The 19,206-nt window shown below is 41.4% G+C and overlaps 4 protein-coding genes across 4 annotated transcripts; 1 reads left to right on the top strand and 3 right to left on the bottom strand.

Annotated features, from left to right (window-relative positions):
- Positions 1–76: 76 nt before the first annotated feature.
- Positions 77–3,384, bottom strand: cpsf4 (cleavage and polyadenylation specific factor 4). The gene is made up of 8 exons (XM_070981424.1): positions 3,248–3,384; positions 3,029–3,079; positions 2,287–2,439; positions 2,087–2,182; positions 1,885–1,978; positions 1,580–1,652; positions 1,287–1,448; positions 77–1,037 (listed from the first exon to the last, which is right to left on the bottom strand). Exons 1-8 carry the CDS (start codon positions 3,348–3,350, stop codon positions 969–971), a joined length of 801 nt encoding a protein of 266 aa, XP_070837525.1. The 5' UTR covers positions 3,351–3,384; the 3' UTR covers positions 77–968.
- Positions 3,385–5,354: 1,970 nt separating this feature from the next.
- Positions 5,355–10,683, bottom strand: shmt1 (serine hydroxymethyltransferase 1 (soluble)). The gene is made up of 12 exons (XM_070981423.1): positions 10,636–10,683; positions 9,660–9,786; positions 9,306–9,451; positions 9,059–9,174; positions 8,700–8,860; positions 7,436–7,517; positions 7,115–7,327; positions 6,879–6,992; positions 6,651–6,773; positions 6,108–6,224; positions 5,853–5,963; positions 5,355–5,527 (listed from the first exon to the last, which is right to left on the bottom strand). The coding sequence occupies exons 2-12, from the start codon at positions 9,750–9,752 to the stop codon at positions 5,355–5,357; spliced, it is 1,449 nt and encodes a 482-aa protein (XP_070837524.1). The 5' UTR covers positions 9,753–9,786; positions 10,636–10,683.
- A 968-nt stretch (positions 10,684–11,651) lies between these two features.
- pdap1b (pdgfa associated protein 1b) lies at positions 11,652–14,870 on the bottom strand. Its single transcript, XM_070981075.1, has 6 exons — positions 14,736–14,870; positions 14,338–14,429; positions 13,828–13,929; positions 13,529–13,650; positions 13,125–13,276; positions 11,652–12,651 (listed from the first exon to the last, which is right to left on the bottom strand). The coding sequence occupies exons 1-6, from the start codon at positions 14,746–14,748 to the stop codon at positions 12,596–12,598; spliced, it is 537 nt and encodes a 178-aa protein (XP_070837176.1). The 5' UTR covers positions 14,749–14,870; the 3' UTR covers positions 11,652–12,595.
- A 432-nt stretch (positions 14,871–15,302) lies between these two features.
- Positions 15,303–18,927, top strand: bud31 (BUD31 homolog). The gene is made up of 4 exons (XM_070981291.1): positions 15,303–15,482; positions 16,729–16,851; positions 17,248–17,414; positions 18,288–18,927. Exons 1-4 carry the CDS (start codon positions 15,389–15,391, stop codon positions 18,336–18,338), a joined length of 435 nt encoding a protein of 144 aa, XP_070837392.1. The 5' UTR covers positions 15,303–15,388; the 3' UTR covers positions 18,339–18,927.
- The last annotated feature ends 279 nt before the right edge of the window (positions 18,928–19,206 follow it).

Raw genomic sequence — 19,206 nt, 5'->3', positions numbered from 1 at the left:
TTGGTTCAGTTACAATTGTCCGCCATCAGGTGTAGCTAGCTCGCTGTGGTAGTGACATGAAAGTATTAGGCAAATCTCTAACAAGAACATTTATTTGTACACACTGTGCAGATTGAGATGATGTTCAGACGGTGTCCACTGACTGTCCCAAAACAATGAGATGCTTCCTCTGAGCTTGACTCCAGCACCCCCTCACATCCTCTTCAGTAAAATTTGAATCATCAGTGTATTGAGATTCAGTACAGGGCCTCCTCACACAGCTGGTAATGAACAACTTCCAGGATTTAAAATGTTGGCACAAAACCACAAATGTGTGTTTAAAAGTCTAAACTGACAGGCGTGATATATTGTAGGTGGTGTTTCAAGTAGAATACAAACTATCACAGGGTGGATTTGGGTTCTGATTAATTCCTGCAGTTTGAGGACAGGCAGCATTAATTTACATTTTCACTGGCATTCATCACTTGTTCTGTTTATTGTTTTCACTGTCAGACTTACTAGAATTAGCAGAACAGAAGAAGCACTGGCCTGGTGTCAATGATGCAGTCACATGACCGGAGGAAACGTGAATATCCTGAAAGAAGCAGCACCATGTTCCAGCTCGGCACCTCTGCTGGACTCTGGGTGTGATGAGCATTTAGATATTCAGTGTGATGAACAGTACAAACATGGTAGAAAACTGCTGACTAACCCACAAGTCGTAGAACTGCAGCCACACAGACTGTGAGCTCTTTTCTGTTCCTCCTTATTTTTAGGAATCCACAGAGGGAAGAAATTAGAAATCAAAGCTTTGTTTATCTTTCCCACTGCCAGTGTCTGCAGTGACAGGCACACACAGCAGTGGCAGTTAAAGTCTTTGAGCCTGTGGAGCAAAGGGGCTTCCTCTCCTCTGCTGCTCCTCCTCCTCCTCCTCTCCTCTGCTCACATGAGGCTGAGCTACAGCACTGCTGTGACCTCAAGGACGAAGGCTACTGTCCACTCAGGAAGGCAAGATGGCCTTTAGTACATTTGTTGGCATAGTGGCCCTTCTCACCACACTGCAGACACAGGGAAGACAGAAGAAGGAAGACGTTAGCTTCGATATCATGAGTTACATTTAGAAACAACAATGCTGCATGTGTGAAAACAAAATACCCAGTAAAACAGCTGCTTGAATGATCTTCTCATCGAATGCTCAGCAAGAAAGTGAGTAAATGTAACTGTTGCTTTAAGGGAACTAATGCCAGCCTTCATATGTACAACTACAGAGAGGGCTGGTGTCTAAACAGACTTTGAACACAACTTGCCTTGTAGCAGGTGACCTGGTCCAGTGGCCGAGGCCCTCTGTTGCCAGTCATGTTATTTTGCTGAGCAGCAGCCATCGGCATGTGGTTCTGTGGCCGCTGGCCTGGACTGGAGTTGGTCAGCTGGATTAGAGAGAGCGACGAGCGGCCAATGGTGGGCACAGGCTGCAGCAGGAAACAAGCAAGGAGAAAGTGTTTACTCGTGAATTTTGAACTACCTGAATGAATGAGAGGGATCTACGCATGTTTTATGTCAACAGCTGTGTGTATTTGGTTGTTTGTGTGTATTCTCTTACCTTTGTCTGGTTCTGGGTTTGCTGTGGAAGAGGAGGCTGCTCAGAAGCTCCCATAGGCAATTCAAAACGAGGGCTGCAGAATAACATCTCAGCGTTAAATCTACAGCACTGTGAGGCAAAGTCTCCAATTATGTTTATTCTACTGCTGCTTTAATCTTTCAGCTAAAGAGTATTTTACTAGAAATCGTAATTCATGCCATGTAAATAAGGCAGGGAGAGAGCTATCCCTAGGTAAAAAACCAAATGCTAAACAAGTCAAAAGTAGTGGTTTTTATTCTTGGAATCAAATAAAAAGGATTACATACTGCATAAATTTACAGGATTTTCCTTCTGGACAGAAGCCCACCAGGTAATTCACACAGATCACCCTTCTTGTGTGTCTGTGTCTGCAGTCAGGACCTGAGACGGAACGATGGAGGAAGATCCGAAGCAGACAGAAGACACTACGTTTAGCTGTTAATGTCATTACTGCTGGAATGTCTGCGTCCAGCACAGAGGAGGACTCACCGTGTTTGCAGAAGCCTCGGTCATACCAGGGACAGTCTTTGATCTTGGACTCGGGATCGATGTGCAGGAATGGACATTCCTTGTTGCTACACTCACCTGCGAGGGTCAACAGAGTGACAACATGTTAACGTTAGATTCCCTGGACGAGTACAGTTATTGAGATCCTCCGTGTGATTCTACAAATCATCGAGTGCACGAACCAAACTTGGAGTAGAAGTAGCATTCAGGCATCTTGGTCATGTCATACTCGTGGAGAAACTCGCACTGGTCTCCCTTCTTACACAGCCCTCTGAGCCAGTGCTTACACACCACCGTCTTCTCTCCGCTGATGTGACGGAACGGACACATCCCACCTGTGAAGCGGGAAACAAACGAACAAAAAAAGAAGATATAATCCAGACCATGGCATAATGTTCCTAATTCATACCCACAGAGCAGCCACTGTCTTGCTGATTGCTGATATTTTCCCCACAAATAGAGTCTTCAGTTACTTCAAAATGGTCACCTCCTGTTGCTCTTGCTACATAGAGCTTTCCACTAACAAATCACACGGATGATAGTTGCTCTCTGACAGTGTGAGTGTCCCAGACCAATGAGAAACACTATGACTGACCTCTTTCCTGAGACCCACCCATGCCAGGAAGCTGCACTGCTGACAGTTCAACTGTGCACTTACCAAAGAAGCATCTGTCTGTCACAGGCAGCCAAGTTTACGTTTACAGTTGGCATAATTAACAGCAACATAATTAATGATGATAAAGATGATATTGGCTGCATTATGGGAGATGTAGGATCCAGTGTTTTTGAAGCTTGACCCATACTTGAGACTAAAAGTCAGGATAACTTCACCATTCAATCCATCTCTCCTAAATTATCGTAAATTCCATGTATGTACACACACACACACACGCCAGGTGCTGAAATGTGCTGTTGTGATTTTACCTTTTATACAGGCTGCTCTCATGAAGAACTCACACACTGCAGATCCGGACTCTGCGGGGACACGCATTAATACAACGTCAGCAAAGAAAATACAACCCTAGTAAAGAAATTGGATTGAGCGTCCACAAAGCTAACACAAGCCGTTAGAGAGCATCAGTTTTACCGTTAGCTCTGACGACACTTTAACGGCTAAGAACCAGCTAGCTTTCAGGCACTTACTGTCCATGCCGGGGAAGGGCAGAGGCTGCGCTCCGAGCTGCTGCTGCACAGCGATTTCCAGGTCAAACTTGATATGATCCACGTTAGCCAGTATGTCCTGCATGTCTGCGTTGGTTTAGTGTCCGCCGATCAAACAAATGTAAGTTTCAGTTAGCTAGCTAGCTTGAAGCTGCGCTAGTTAGCTGGCAATTTCTTCATCAGCCAGCTAAAGTGGCTAACGAGGCTAGCTAGGCTAACCGATGAGCTTAAACAAAAACAATCACCGAGCTCCCTGATGAGAAACCACAACAGCTGCAGTTCTTTGTACCTTTACGGGACTGTTTTAAAGACAAGCCCTCAATATTGGTCGATCTGTAACTTTTAATTTGTCAGGAACAGCTCCTTCTCGCTGGATTGACTGGAGGCGCGCAGACCGACCTCTGACCCGACCAAATAAGGCAAGACTAAACGATCCCCGAGTGCTTTGGAGAGTCGCGCCACATTATGGTTATGGTGGCCTTACTGCTGATTTGAGCTAGCTTCTCAATCATTTCTGGCAAAGATTAAAAATACCAAAGCAACTCATAATAACACTTTTAAGGATAAAACACAGGGCCGTGACCAGGATTTTTAGAAATACTGAGGTTCATTTTATATCAGGAATGAAGTGATGATGAAATATTTTCTTAGAATAAATGCGTGGAGCCAAGGAGGCGTCATTGAGGGAAAAAGGAATTTGTCTGCTCCATTTAATAATTTGTACTACATGTATAGGACTTGATGCTCTTTAATTAATAATTTGTTCTGAATTCAGCAGAACTTGCCTTCGTTCCATAATGACCTTAGATTGACATGTGTATGTATGGAACCAGACAGCAAACACTTTTTTTAAAGGTTTCACTAAAATTTCATCAAAGTGTGCTTAACACTGAAAACAGTGGTGCGCCACATTCTGTTTGCATTGAGTTGACCTCAGTGAAGTCCTCCTGGTGCTCTGATGATCAGTGTGAGTTCAGCTTCACCTTCAGTTTACTCTCTTTTCCTCCCATAAGAACTCAACAATGGATGAAAACTACTCAGTTCCCAAGTGCTCGGAATTAAATAAGACAATAAAACACAATTACATAAATAAAGTTAGATTAGAAATGAAGTAACAAGTGAAACAATTTAAGAAATCATTACTATAGAATCATTATGAAATGGTACTTCATCATTTTTATTTTTACAGGCAGCAGCAGTTCTCTGTTTTAAGCACATGCAGCTTCACATTTTAGCGAATGCAGGTAGTAAGTACTCATATGGTGCAATAAATTCACATGGGCCGATTTTCAGTCATCCACCACTTTGGTGCAGAATAAATTATCCAAACAATTTCTGAATGAACTGCCATGATCCCCAGAGGATGAATCTTATGACTTTGGTTATCCCCTGATGTTTCCTCTAGTGCCACCATGAGGGTCACCTTTGTGGTTTTGAGTGAAATGTCTCAACTATTGGATGGACCTGCATGAAATTCATGTTTCCCTCAGTATGAAACGGAACATAGAGATGCCCTAACTTTTTCTCGAGCTGCAGTCTCTGCACCAGTTCAGTCAAGTTGAACGGTCATACATAGTAGCTGTTGTTTCATTCAATATGTTTACTTCAATTACATGTGACGGTTGTGGTTTTATCATTTATCAAGTTGTACTTCTTATACTGTATATGTACACAGTATATGATATAGAATGCGCGCATAAAGTAGCAGTCATGCTTTGTGCTTCAGTCTTCAGATTACTTCACAGTAAACCGGGACTGGAAATTAAATACCAAAGAAACAGTGACTTCTGACAACATTAAAGCTGAAACGTGACTGGAAGATTTTAGACCAAATCTACAATAGGAAAGAAAACCCAATCTAAAAACAGCGCTGCAGAAACACTAGACAATGACGTCTGCAAACGTATCTTTCAATTAAGAAAAGAAAATCCGTGTCTGTGGTGAAGTCATGAGGAAGTATCTGGATTTCAGCAGTGACAGATTTGAGGTGTCCATTCAAAACAAACACAAAACAACACACCATCAAGACTGGCATAATGTTTGTTACAATCATCAGTCCAGAAGCCATCAGTGTCTAAAGTGGCGCCCTCTACAGCTCAGGAAGACCAGGCATGGGGAATTGACCAGCGAAAGCCTCGACTTCTGCCTTGATTTCTGCTACTCGCTGCTTGAACTTCTCTCCCTGAGCCAGTGCCTGAATGAACTCCTTCAGAGGGGCCTTGGGATCCAGGCTTGTCTGCACCTCCAAGGTCAGCATGATACCTGCAGGACACAGGAGAGCAGGGACGGCTTTAAGAGCAATTTCATTTATGCAGAATCATGTTTTGACCCCCCCCCCCCTCGCCATTTTGGTTTGGCGGATGCCTTTATCAACTGCGACACTCATAAGCATAGAGTGCCTCAAATAAAAGGATAAATTGTGCTTTTACAGGGTGTTACCTTTGGTCAGCGGCACACAGGACAGTGTTTGACAGATTTTAGGGTGTAGTCTGACTTTATACACCAATAACATTTTACCTTGTTCTACCTCAGCTGAAACGCATTTCTCAGAACATATCTTGGCAATTAAAAAAAAAAAAAGGATTACCTCTGTGAATGAACTCAGCCACCTTCCTGAAGTCTTCCTCCACCAAGCCTCTGGAGGTCAGAGCTGGAGAGCCAAACCTGAGACCGCTAGGACGCAAAGCACTCTTATCCCCTATACAAACATGCATGTGGAAAAACGAATATAGTCACTGTAGAGAAAATAGACAAAGATTACACACACTAGGGGTTACACTGGTATGCACACAAAGCTGCATGTGCCATTGCTTATCAGTGCTAAAACACACGCACACACTACCTGGACAGGTGTTCTTATTACAAGCAATGGCGCAGGCTTCCAGAACCTTCTCAGCTCGTCCTCCGTCAGTTCCTTTGCTGCGCAGGTCCAGCAGGATCAGATGGTTGTCAGAGCCGCCTGCACAGCAGAGGAAAAAGGGTTTCAGAAGACAATACATGGACTATGAAGCATTTAATGGCTATCAGGAATCCCACTTTTAACATCAACTACGGTATGTCATCACTCTTTGTTTTTAAACAGGATATATTGTTACAAGTATTTTGACTGCTGTCATATGAAACAACATGCAAACAGATTGAATGTCAGAGTGATTTTCAAGGCAAAAGAACCACACTGCATTCATTAAAGCACACCACACAGGACGCCTTACTACCTCAATTTACCTTATGCATTGACAATTATATCTCCAAACGCCTTAAATTAAGCAGCAAATAAAGATAGGTCTAATCAATTATTGTCATATTTTTTTCTGTGGTAAATGCAATTAGCTTGTCTACATTGGCAACTGACATTACAGACACGTGGTGGCACTATGACACTTACCAGTGACAATCTTGTAGCCTCGGTCAATAAGGGCACTGGATAGAGATTTGCAGTTGGCAAGAACCTGCATCTGGTAGGCCCTGAACTCTGGTGACATGGCTTGTTTCAGAGCTACAGCAACACCTGCCAGTGGAAAACATGACCTAAATGAGATAGATGCTGACATAATTGACTGACGGTGGAGAAGAAACTGAGTGGGCAAAGTTAAAGGGAGATGATGGGACGTACCTGCAATAGCATGGTTGTGTGGTCCTCCCTGCAGGCCTGGAAACACAGCCTGATTGATCAAGGACTCCAAGTTGTACAGAGTCTCCTTCCCCTTGGCATCCACACTCCGCACGCCTGGAGGAGGGAAATAGAAAGACAGAGGGAAGAAAATCAGAAAACTAGTGAAATCACAGAGTACCAATGCAGAACAAAAAGAGTGTTTGGTTTTGGCAGAAGCATCATTATTTCATTCCTACCTTTCCTGTAGAAGATGAGGCCAGCGCGGCAGCCACGCAGCGTCTTGTGCGTTGTTGTGGAAACAATGTCACAGTAGTCAAAGGGTGAGGGCACCACTCCAGCAGCCACCAACCCACTGATGTGAGCCATGTCTCCCATCAGATAGGCACCGTTCTCATTAGCAATCTGCTTCATCCGGGCGTAGTCAATGTTGCGGGAATAGCAGCTTGTTCCTAGAGCGGAAAGACAAACAGAGGTGAATGTGATGTTTTCAGGTTCTTTGGACATACGCACAAGTTAGCATACACTGCGTGTGTGTGTGTGTGTGTGTGTGAAAGGACCTGCAATGATGATCTTGGGGTGGAACAGCCGAGCGTTTTCTGCCAGTCTGTCGTAGTCAATGTAGCCAGTTTCTGGATTCACCTAAAAAGCAGAAGATCATATCGAATACATTAAAACAGCTGCATCTGATAGACCGAACATGAGCACGACACAGAAACACTTAAAGCCCAAATCAATTTGAAGAAAAACATCTTTATTCTATTAGCTTTTGTTTTTAATCTCGTGTTTCCTGTATATTTTGTACACAATTTATTGCATAGTGTCTATTAAAATCTATTTTCTCCATCTACTGCATCTATCCAGTAGCTATCTTCTTACTCATTACTGCTTGAACACTCATCTGGAATCCAATTACAATACGGTAATGAAGCATGACCACAAAAGGTCTATTAATTTTCATCTCCCCAAGGTGTAATCTGACCACCACCATCCAGCCCACTGCATTTATATTCACCACTTTATATTTTTAAGAAAGCTTTTTTCATTTTATTTCAACATATCAGACATATTGTTCACACTGACATGTTCATATTGAAGAATGTTCATACTTAACTAATCTGCAAAATGTTAACTGTCAACATGTCTTTTTGCTCCAGAACATGCACACATGGCAACAAAAGCATGGAAAAAGGAAAGGTTATGTTTAGGCAACTTAAGCTAGTTGAGGAAACATCAGACGAGTGGTTGAAATGTACAAATCTAAACTCTGACCTCTAGGACTCTGGTGGTCAAATGCTCCAATCTCCTATCTTTCATTTTCTCTGTACTACAACAACATGTCAGCAAATGTAAATCACAGTTGTAAATTAGGTGCCTGTGCAAATCAATCAAATAATGAGGACTAATCTTGTACAGCTGAGTCAATAGAGAAGTAACTTCTCTTAAAATGAAATTAAATGTGTTTCAGAAAATTAATTCATAAACTAGAAGGAACTACACGAGAAGACAAACTCTATTTTAACACTAAACACAGAAATAAAGGATTTAATGGGACTCACAGCAACAGGTTTGTAAAGTAACACCAGAAACAAGATAAATGTTCAAATGTCTGTCTGCTAGTTGTACATATTCTCAGTTTATGCCATGAGTCCTCCCTGCACAATGAGAACATTGTGCCTTGATTCTGTTAATCTAACAATTATCACTATTACTGCTTTTAGCAAATGTTAAATAGTGTAGTTATTGACCACATCTTTGAGTACCCAACTGTTTGGGGCATCTGGGAGGAGTGAGTGGTGTCAAATGTACGTGATTGTTTGCTACCTTATACGGCATGGACTCAAAGAAGATGGACGTTGCGGAGATTTTCTTCTTCTCTGTCATGAATCCGTGCGTCAGGTGACCTCCGTCAGGAAGGTCCAATCCCATGATCCTGCCATGGGGCTCCACGATGGCCGTGTACACAGCAAAGTTAGCAGGTGAACCTTGAAAAGAAGCATAAAAACAAGTTAGACAGAAGAATGAGGAAGAAGAGGGACAACATGATGAGAGGAAATGGAAAAAGCAAGAGTACAAAAGAAGAGTTTGAGGAGCGAAGAAGTGAAAATATTGATCACACCAGTCAGGCTCTAGACTAAAAAAAACATTAAGAGGATTTAAGATGTTGAATCGCTATTCATTACCTGAGTAAGGCTGCACGTTGACACCCCATTTGTCTGAGTCCAGACGATAGGTCTCCAGTGCCCTCTTCTGACAGAGTCTCTCCAGCTCATCAACACACTCCGTACCACCGTAGTACCTGAACGCACGGATCATACTGATCACTACTGCTGTAAAGATGTGTTAATAAATAAATAGAACAAAGCAGAATGCATCACGTACAGCTAGTTCTCAGACATTTTCAGAAACAAACTTGGTTAGTTATTGTACCTCTGACCAGGATATCCCTCAGAGTATTTGTTGTTCATACAGGAACCCAGAGCCTCAAGAACAGCTCTGCTGGCAAAGTTCTCCGACGCTATGAGCTCCAGACCGTATGTCTGCCTGTGCTTCTCGTTTTTTATGATGGTAAACACCTGAAACACAATGAAATAATATTTAGCCACAACTCTATGAACTACAGTGTCATCATCAACCTTGTGCACAAAATAACCAAAAATAACTGTCCTTTAAGAAATTTTTTTAGACGGTCGTTGGTACTGCTGATCCCACTGAATCATCTCAGCAGTCTCCAGAACATGGACAAAATTAAGACCCTGTTTGTAAAATCCTATGAATACAAACCTCAGAGTCGCTGACGGACAGAGGCTCCAGCATCATCTTGTTGTGCGAATCCCATGTTTCTTTGCTCACACTGTGGCCATTTGTTAAAGACATGATCGCTGTTTCTCTGGTCAGGCAAAGTGAAAATCTAGAGGAAGATTAATCAGAAAGAAAGAAAACCATAAAAACAATATCCGAGTGAGCGCTGCAGACAAACTAGCTTGTGCCATACAGATGCATGATGACAGATGTGTTGTTCTTTAAGTCCTAAGCCTCACACAGTGGAGGAGGCCTGCAGCAGCACCACCTGTGCTGTCCGCAGCAGTGTTGCAACTCTTACCTATGGCGTGACATGGTCTCAGAAGTTGAACTTTGAGCCAGACTGATAAGAGGTGGAAACTGTCATAACGCATGTTATTAGGTAATTCAGGTAACACATTCATAACTCCGTGAAGATTACAGCTGTGTTTACACTTGTCAAATGAGGCCGCTCTGTCCCGCCTGCCAAGTCAAAAGTCACCGCAGGTCAGTCACGCATCTGTCAACGCCGCTCAATAGCTCGCCGTGCCGAGCGCATGACTTTTATTAACCTACTCATAATCTGCTCTGGACGACTGACCCAGAAAGTTAGCAGCAATGTAGGAAAACAACGACTGCAAAAGTGGAAACGTTTGATAAACCTTTAGTGAAGTGAGCTGTGAAAATTTACCGTAAAAGAAGCGTTAAAATTATCCACGTGTTATGAATCAGCACAACTGAATTCTTTGCTAGCTTTCTATTTTTGACAGGAAGTTGCAAGCTGGTAAACCGCTAGAATAAATAGCATTTCAGTGCTTACAACACCGCGGGAAAACAAAGAAATGGCAAATTATTTAAACTGTTATTTTAAAGTTAGTAGATACTTTCGTCTTGACAGGTTGCGAAAACACAGACATTAGCTTCCATTGCATTCAAGTTTCCTTGCACCCATTAAATATGAACTAATTATTTAACTCACCACTCGAGACGAGGCAGTGTCCGCAGCTATCACTAGTCAGACTGAACTGATATCAGACCACGGGGAAAGAAAAAAAAAAAAAAAAAAAAAGCTTTTCTATGAAGGATAAAGTCCGCCAAACTTTTCACCAATCAAATCGCTTAATTCTCTTCTTCTGCTACTGCTTTTTGAGTGTGTTAAATAGCATGGTCGGTGCATTACCGCCACACTCTGCTCAGCGTGTGGACCGGGTAAGAAGGTATTACTTGAACCAAAAAACATACTCCACTGTGACAGATGCCCGGTTGTTTTTGCTCCATTAATACCTTCATGACCAGAGCCCACTCTCTTTATTTCTTCATGACCCTGTAGTGATATTGATACACAGCTAATATGATTTGTAACCTCATCAGAGTACCAGGGGGCGCCATTTTTTGTAACATCTATCAAAAGTATGATAAAGCTGAAATTCTTCATTCTGGTCTTCAGAATGGCTCTGAACATTGACTTGTGAGTCAAATAATTCTTTATAACAAGGATTGTCATTAAGACTATACCCATTATTCACTGTATCCAATGCATGCATGCTTTAATATATTGACATTTATTCATTTATAGTTAAAGAATGACATAACATTCATGTGAGAACAATCTCTGGAGGTCATATTAAGTCTTTGCATGTAAAATGATGGTATGTTTGATTATTAATTCAAGGGTTGAAACATTTACATAAAAAGGTTTACTGGCAGGTTTATATATTGAGACCTTTTGTAAATCATTGTCGATCTAACCAACCTTTGTTCCCAGGCCAGCCGATGTACTACATACTGCACATTTCATAACTGATAAAGATGATTAATGTGAAGACTTTGTTGTATCAATGTGGAATCCATCAAAAAGTGTTCATGTTGTATGCGGAGGGTTAGGATTAGGTAGTGTGGCTGCTGGCTCTTCTGGTCACTCTTTGCTGACTTCAGAGACCTGTGGACCTCTCTTAAATAATTTGTGATCCGAGACCAAATCTTAACACTTAGGAATGTTTATGTTTTGTATTTATTGTCAATTGTATGAATTAAAGCATGTTTATGTCATTCTTTAAATTTTGATGCACTTAAGGTTGACATTTTACTCTAAGAGGCTTCATACATATGGGCCCAGAAACCAAATCGCATCCTTTAATCCCATGTGGCTAATAAAATCTACAAAAATACTGCTTCATGTACCACTTGATACATTCATCATCATCATCATCATCATCATCATCATCTTCATATTAACATCTTTATCTCCAGATGTTCTACATTCTTTGGTTCTTACTGATCATATCTACTGGTGTTATTAGGGCCATTTTTGTATACCTATTATTTCTCTAAAGCGTTCTCTGCACCACTGGGATCGACTCCTATTACTCCAAAATAAACATCTGCTATATTGACTCATCTCGTTGTATCAGTGGACTCTTGCACCTGAGGCTGGTAAACCTGCTCGAAAGCTTTGGCAACAGTGTTCTCACAGGGAAACAGAGCAATTAAAGAAATGCACACATTTTACTGGATTCATCATATTAATCTGAAATATTTGCATGAGTCTTTTATATACAATGTAAGATCTCCCGGACCCCCCCACCCCCCTGCCTAAAAAAAAAAAAAAACATGGTGGCAAAGCTCAGTTAGCAAAGTTGGAATTATACAATGATAAAGATACCATTATTAATACCATGTACAAGATCATAGGTTAGAAGAGGTTCATTCCAAGTGTACATGAGGACCATCGTATTCTCAAATGTAGCTTTGCCTCCCAGAGCGATTGACGAGGTCACGACTCCATGCCAAAATATACACAACCGCGTTGCCTCGACCATTTTTCCAAATGGTCATACGTTACAGTAATGTCAACATTATAGCTCCTCCTTTAAAAATAGTCAAATATATATTGCGCCAGTCCATGAACATGTGAAAGTGCCTCTGATAAATACTGTGCATCATTTCAGTGAGAGGGAGTTCATTCCTTTGGCTGCCGCCGCTGCCGCTTCCTTTGCTGTAAGTGGGAAATAAAAGACAGACAATCAGCTCGACACACTGCATGGACATAGACATGGACATGTGTACATTGGCAGTATGGAGTCTATGGCTGCTGTTTGAGCTCTGCATGTACGAGGGACTGATTACAAACTATATTCTACTTTACTGGCCTCACTCCTCGACTGACTGTTTGCTTTGCCTCATCCCCCTCTTGCCACTGTCATCAAGTTTTCAGCACACATGCAGGTTACAATGATGACCAGGTTAAAGTTACTTCTCGAAATTTTTACAATTTTCTTAATAAATGAGGTTTCGATTTCAGACACAGGTAGCTTCTCATGGGCTTCGCTGGCTGAAAATGACAACAGTCGCTGGCAGATTTTATTTTATTTTATAATGAGGTAATAATAGTGTTTTCTTGGCTTGGAGCACTCAATATTAACACTCAATATGTAATAAGATGTTGACCTTGTGACATGTTTTGCTTACCTTTCTTCTCTTCGTCTTTCTTTTTTGCTGCCTCTTCTCTCTGTTTCCTGATGATGGCAAGGCGAGCGAGGTCAGCTTTGGCCTGGTCCGTCTTCCCTGCCAAGTGCATCTTCATGTACCGCTCCTTCGCTTTCTGCTTCTCAATTTCCTCTCTGTGTCAGTGTGTGTGTGTGTGTGTGTGTGTGTGTGTGTGTGTGTGTGTGTGTGTCAAGGTAGGGACAGTGAAACAAAGAAACAAACAACCATTAATGTTTATGTCCTGACTGTCACTTACAGTGCTTTCCTTCAGGTCTGACACTTTCATTGTTCAAATGTTTTTAATAAATACCATATTTTTAAAATAAAGTTCCCATTCAAATTCCATAGAAATGTGACTGATTGATGCTTTGACACAAAACACACACCTCTCTCTCCTCGATAACTGTTTGGGCTCATCCAGCTCAATCTGTGTCACCTTCTTGGACTTCTGAGCTACTCTGTTGGGGTTCTCGATTTCTATCAAGCCCTCCACGCCCGCTCTCCTCCTCTGCAAACACATCAAACGTGGTATAAAGTGAATGCCTTGAATGTGAAATGATCATAAGAATCTGCCAAGCAGAAGTGCTAAAAGGTTCTGCACAAGACTCAACACTAATAAGAAATTCTTTATCATATATCACTGTGTGTGAGGTAACAGAGGAAAGGAGTGACAGTGTGGCCGTACCAGGGAATTTTCATCATCGCTGTCCTCTGAGCCTGATCCTGGTAGCTTCTCCTCTGCCATGTCATTCTGAGCTGCGCCCGCCTCCTCCGCCTCCTGCTCTTGCTAGAACATATAAATGACAGCCAAGCAGACAAACACACAAATGTTAGAAACCTAGACATCAGGTCAAGCATATGTATTTACAACAGGGAATATATTTAACACCTAGGTATGCTGGTTGTTACTCCATCCAAACACCACAGCAGCTGATTCACCAGCTCCTCTCATCTGGTTGGTGGAGAGCTAATGAGTGCAATCAGCAGTTGTAGTGCTTTCAGGTTTTTTAAGGGCAATGTTAAAGCCAGTGTTTAGTCAGATACATAGTTTATTTTTTCCGTTGCAAAGACGCCACTGTGTTGAATTTGGGAAGTGTAGGATCCAGCATCTATGATATCGATCAGGTGAAAGGTTGCACACATTTGACCCTGTGCAGCACCGGTTGGACAGTCTTTGGACGGACAGCCCACATACCTTTTTCCTCTCCTTCTCTGCCTTCATCTGGGCATCTATCTCCTCGGGGCTGGTGTACGTTCGCACGCGACCCTTGTGGCCACTTCTCTTACCTGCAAGGATGACCATGAAAAAAAAAAAAAAAATGACATCACACACAGATTTGTGTACACATTGTACTGCTGGGGAGAATAACAGCGAACATTTACAAAGACAGGCAGAATGGTGTTTAAACATATTATCAGTACTTGTTGTTTAATGTTTTAAAACGATCCAAAATGCAACTTGGTGAAACTATCCTTGCTCTACGGAGGCGTTTCGCCTGGATCGCTGGCTGTTGTTGGTCGGCTAACAGTAGGCTAACAGATGTACAAATAATGACTTCAACAAAGTCTATCAGGTTTTAAGATGATTCCTACCTCCTCGGGGCATTTTGTCAAACGAAGCCTTTATTATAAACTCACTGACAAGAAAATACTGGCACAAAGCATAAGTGTTAAAGCAGCAACACGAACTGACAGCTGGCTAAACTCATAGTCGGGATGAGTAACACAATACTCTGAGTAGTCCAAATATTTGCCTTTCAAAAAAAATCTTCCAAACAAAGTATTTTCGAGCATTAACTAAACACCGATGCTGCTTTAAACTAAATAGTACGCATATTGCCTTATAATGTCCAGTGACTTGACTAAATGACATGAGTTAAAAAAAAATAATTAACCTAAACCATGTTGTTTATCTTAAGGCAATTTACTAGTGCGCTAAAGTGATGCAATCTGCCAGAAGTGACAGAATTACATCTACTTTGATTTATATCACATCTTTATACTGACAACAATAAATATTTACATAAACGTATGTACTGTGCTAGTTTAAGGGAAAATCAAAGAAATAATTAAATATTAGATTCCGATAAATGTATCTGTTTATTTGGAGTGGTGACGTCATTAAGAGACGAGGTGCGAAATGGACCCCCACCTAGTGACGGCAAATTGTTGCGCCTGAGACGGTTTCGCGAAACAAAACTAAAACACGGTGAACTTTTGTTGTATTTTGTACAAAACAGAGAAAAATGCCCAAAGTAAAGAGGAGTCGGAAGCCTCCCCCAGACGGCTGGGAGCTCATTGAGCCCACTTTGGACGAGCTGGATCAGAAAATGAGAGAAGGTAAGCCGGTAGAAGAAGATAATGATCCCGATGGTCTCCACAACACTCGGCCGTAACATCAGACACAATGTGCAGTTTATGGTGGTCAAATCATTTCAGCCTTCACTTTGCATTTTCTTTACCTGTTGACGGATGAACATTCTCATTTCTTTTACAAATGATTAACCTTTGGGTGGTGCTGGTGAAAAGGGTTACTTTTTTACATTGTGTAAATGGATGATTAACACGATTGTAGGAAACTCATATTCATCAACTAGTCGAACGTCTGCCGGTGAAGTGGCTGCACTTCAGTCAGATGCAAATCTTTAATCTTTTCCCATTTTACCTTGGCTTTTGTCTGTATGGCTGTCTTATGTCAAATAGATGGTATGTCAAACACTATCATCGATTGGGGCTTTAGCGCGTAGTTAAGGGGCATATTAACATTATTGTATACAGTTGTTCGTTAGACAGAAGTGGAGCTGCAGCTATTAATCCATAAGTACCTATTAACTATTAAAGTAACCAGCAACTGTTTTGCTAAGCAGTTAATTAGTCTGATTCCATCTTCTTAGATGTCAATGTTTTCTAATTTATTTACTCCTCTATGACATTAAACTGAATGTCTTTGGGTTGTGGACAAAACAAGACATTTGAGGATGTTAACTTGGGTTTTTGGAAACACTGATCAACATTTTTCACTGCTTTCTGATATTTTATAGACCAAACAAGTAATCGATTAATCTAGAAAAAAAAAAAAGCAAGATCAATCAACAAAGAAAATAATCGTTAGTAGCAGTCGTAGACAGAAGTGTCCTTCCAACTTGTGGCAACTGTGGCAACAGTTTGGGAGTGCTGGGAAAATGACTTCAAGCACAAAGCTGGGTCAATATAGAAATGGTTTTCCCAGTTTGTTGTGGAAGAAATGACCTGGACAGAATCATGACCTCATCCCATTCAGCACCTTTGAGATGTACTGAAAGGTCACCTGAGAGCCGGGTCTTATTGCCCAACATCAGTGTCCGACCTCACTGATTCTTCTGTGGGTGACCCTGCAGACAGGCTCCAAACTGCTGAGGAAAATATGCACAAAGGAGTGGAGGCAATTATAACAGCAGATTAATGTGTTGCATCAAGTGTGAAAGCACTGTCATTGGCGCTGTTCACATCGAGCCCAGGGACGTATTTCAAGCACTCAAAAAGGTGCACCATTGATTTTAATTTTTGCTTACCAAAGCTAAATTTTCTCATTTTCCTCTCCTCTCAGCTGAAACAGAGCCTCACGAAGGAAAGCGAAAGGTGGAGTCTCTTTGGCCAATTTTCAGGCTGCATCATCAGCGGAGTCGATACATCTACGATCTCTTCTACAAAAGGAAAGCCATCAGCAGAGGTAGACAGAGTTTCCACTCTAGCTATTGAACTACTAATGTTTCCCATTACCTTCTCATTTATTCCCTCTTCTCCCTGCCTCTACTTAAGTGTTTGATAGAATCTTTCCTTGTAGTCGAGCATGGCATATTTGATATCTTTAGTAGATTTTAAAATTCTGTGAGTGTGAATAATGTTCATGTGATGACCTGCCAAAGGATATGAAGTTTATTAGATTTTCCAATTGCATTTATTTCAGATGTTTGCACTTTTGCTCAATTGCAAGAAGCTTTTTTTTTTTTTTTTTTGCATTAGTTTTGTATTTGCACATAATCAGACATATGAAACCCATTCATAGTTACACTCTGTGTACTAGATGCAAAACCAGTGTTGTCTTTCTGTGGTTGTCTCCTGACAGAGTTGTATGAGTACTGTATAAAGGAAGGCTATGCGGACAAGAACCTGATTGCTAAGTGGAAGAAGCAGGGTTACGAGAACCTGTGCTGCCTGCGTTGCATCCAAACCCGAGACACCAACTTTGGAACCAACTGCATCTGCAGAGTCCCCAAGAGCAAGCTTGAAGTGGTAAGTCCGACAGTCATTTTTGAAAAACAGTCCCAGTGAGATCTTCCGCTAAATATGCCTCAAAGGCTTGGTTTGCACCTTTCCTTTGCATTATTCTTGCTGCTGTACAGACATGAGTGCAGGAAATAGGAAAATTGCCCGAGTGAGATAAAGTACACACAATGCTGCAACACTGAAAGATCTCTCACTGGACCGGAGAGCATCTCAGGCTGTTCGATTGGATGAATGAGGCCAGAGGGCTCGCCAGTCACTGTGTCAATATTTGTTAATGATTGGCTATGTGTGACACCCACAGGAAGTCACTGAAACAAAACCTGCAACAATCAGACCCCACAGGCCTCACTTCCAATTTAACTTATGTTAATTTCAGAGTCCCTGTCCTCTATTAAATTTCAACAACAGTGAAATCCATATTTTAACAAGACTATAAGCCGTGCTCGACGCTGTGCTTTGAGCTAAATGAATGTCTGTATAAAATGTTGGTGCAGTCTGTCATGTTGAGATATTTCACAGAATAAGTGAAAATGTTTACCTGCTGGAGGCGCCAGAGGAAGGCCAGTACAATTCATTCACCGGAGACCTCGAATGTTGGATTTAAAATTTTGTTCATCGGCCATTGTAATCCTCGTTGAGATAGAAAAAACTACTTTGTCACCACTACAGCCACTAGCAGAACAAAAACAAAGACACATTTTTAATTGAGCAGAATGTTTAGAAACTGGGTGCTTCATGAAGGAAAATGAATGAATGAAGGAAATGATGACAGTTATCCAGTTTGCGTCATAAATGGAAACATTATGGACGATAAGATGGTTTGTTCATTCTCCGTGTGTCCTTGTTGTCTGAATATAGCTGTTTCTTTCTTCTCTGCAGGGAAGGATCATTGAATGCACTCACTGTGGATGTAGAGGATGTTCTGGTTAAGTGCAGTTTTTGGACTTCCGGTCTGTTTTCTGTTGGGCGTCAGAGCTCACCCAGCCTCCATCTTTCAAATAACGAAAGCGACATTGTCTTATTTCAGTCATCAGAAACAAATCGCTGATAGCTTCACCGTCATCCTCAGCTGCCCTAATAGGGATCAGTATTTGGTAATTTACTCCTTTTTAAAACAAGGGGACAAAGGAGGAAACACTGAGAGGGGCCATATTGTAGTGCATTTGTTTTTCTGTTTTTCTTTTGTTGTTTTTTTTTGCACTCAACTCCAAAAGTAGGAAGTTGAGGTCAAGCTGTTTCGACATCAGGCCTGTCATTCCAGCGAGTCATACCCACTGTGAAGGTCATTTTAGATTCTAACGTGTTTTGTTGCATTTAAACAAGGCTTTTGCTTCAAATGCCACCGTGCTTAAACCTTAAAAATGTGTCTTCATCATTGTTCTTGTAGTGTAATTTTAAATAAAACCATTCTGATTTACTTTCTCTCTTCCTTTCTGTATCTTACAAAATTTATGGTTTTATAGTTCTCAATGTCAGCAGAATTCATCTTATGAATTAAAAAAACATCACCTCTGTTTCTTGATTTAAGATAAATCACTAGAAGGTCAAAGACTTCAACTAACTGCATGAAGTTCAACGTCTCTATTTTCCATTCATGTGTTTGTATTTCTGGTTTGCTCTCGGTGACCTCTGCACAAACTCAGTTCCTCATCGTAACGGTGACATTTTGACAAGAACTGTGAGGTACTATGGAACGAGTCCTCTCAATGGGAAATCGCAGATATTCTTCCATTTGTGGTATTTTCTCATCTGAAGCACAAACAATGCAGATGGCCTTCACTCCTATCTAAACCTTGCT

The sequence above is a fragment of the Chaetodon trifascialis genome, chromosome 15 (genome assembly GCF_039877785.1).
Source record: "Chaetodon trifascialis isolate fChaTrf1 chromosome 15, fChaTrf1.hap1, whole genome shotgun sequence".
NCBI classification, from domain to species: Eukaryota; Metazoa; Chordata; class Actinopteri; order Chaetodontiformes; family Chaetodontidae; genus Chaetodon; species Chaetodon trifascialis.
The sequence above is the reverse complement of the archived record's forward strand: the minus strand, read 5'-3'. Positions and strand labels throughout refer to the sequence as shown.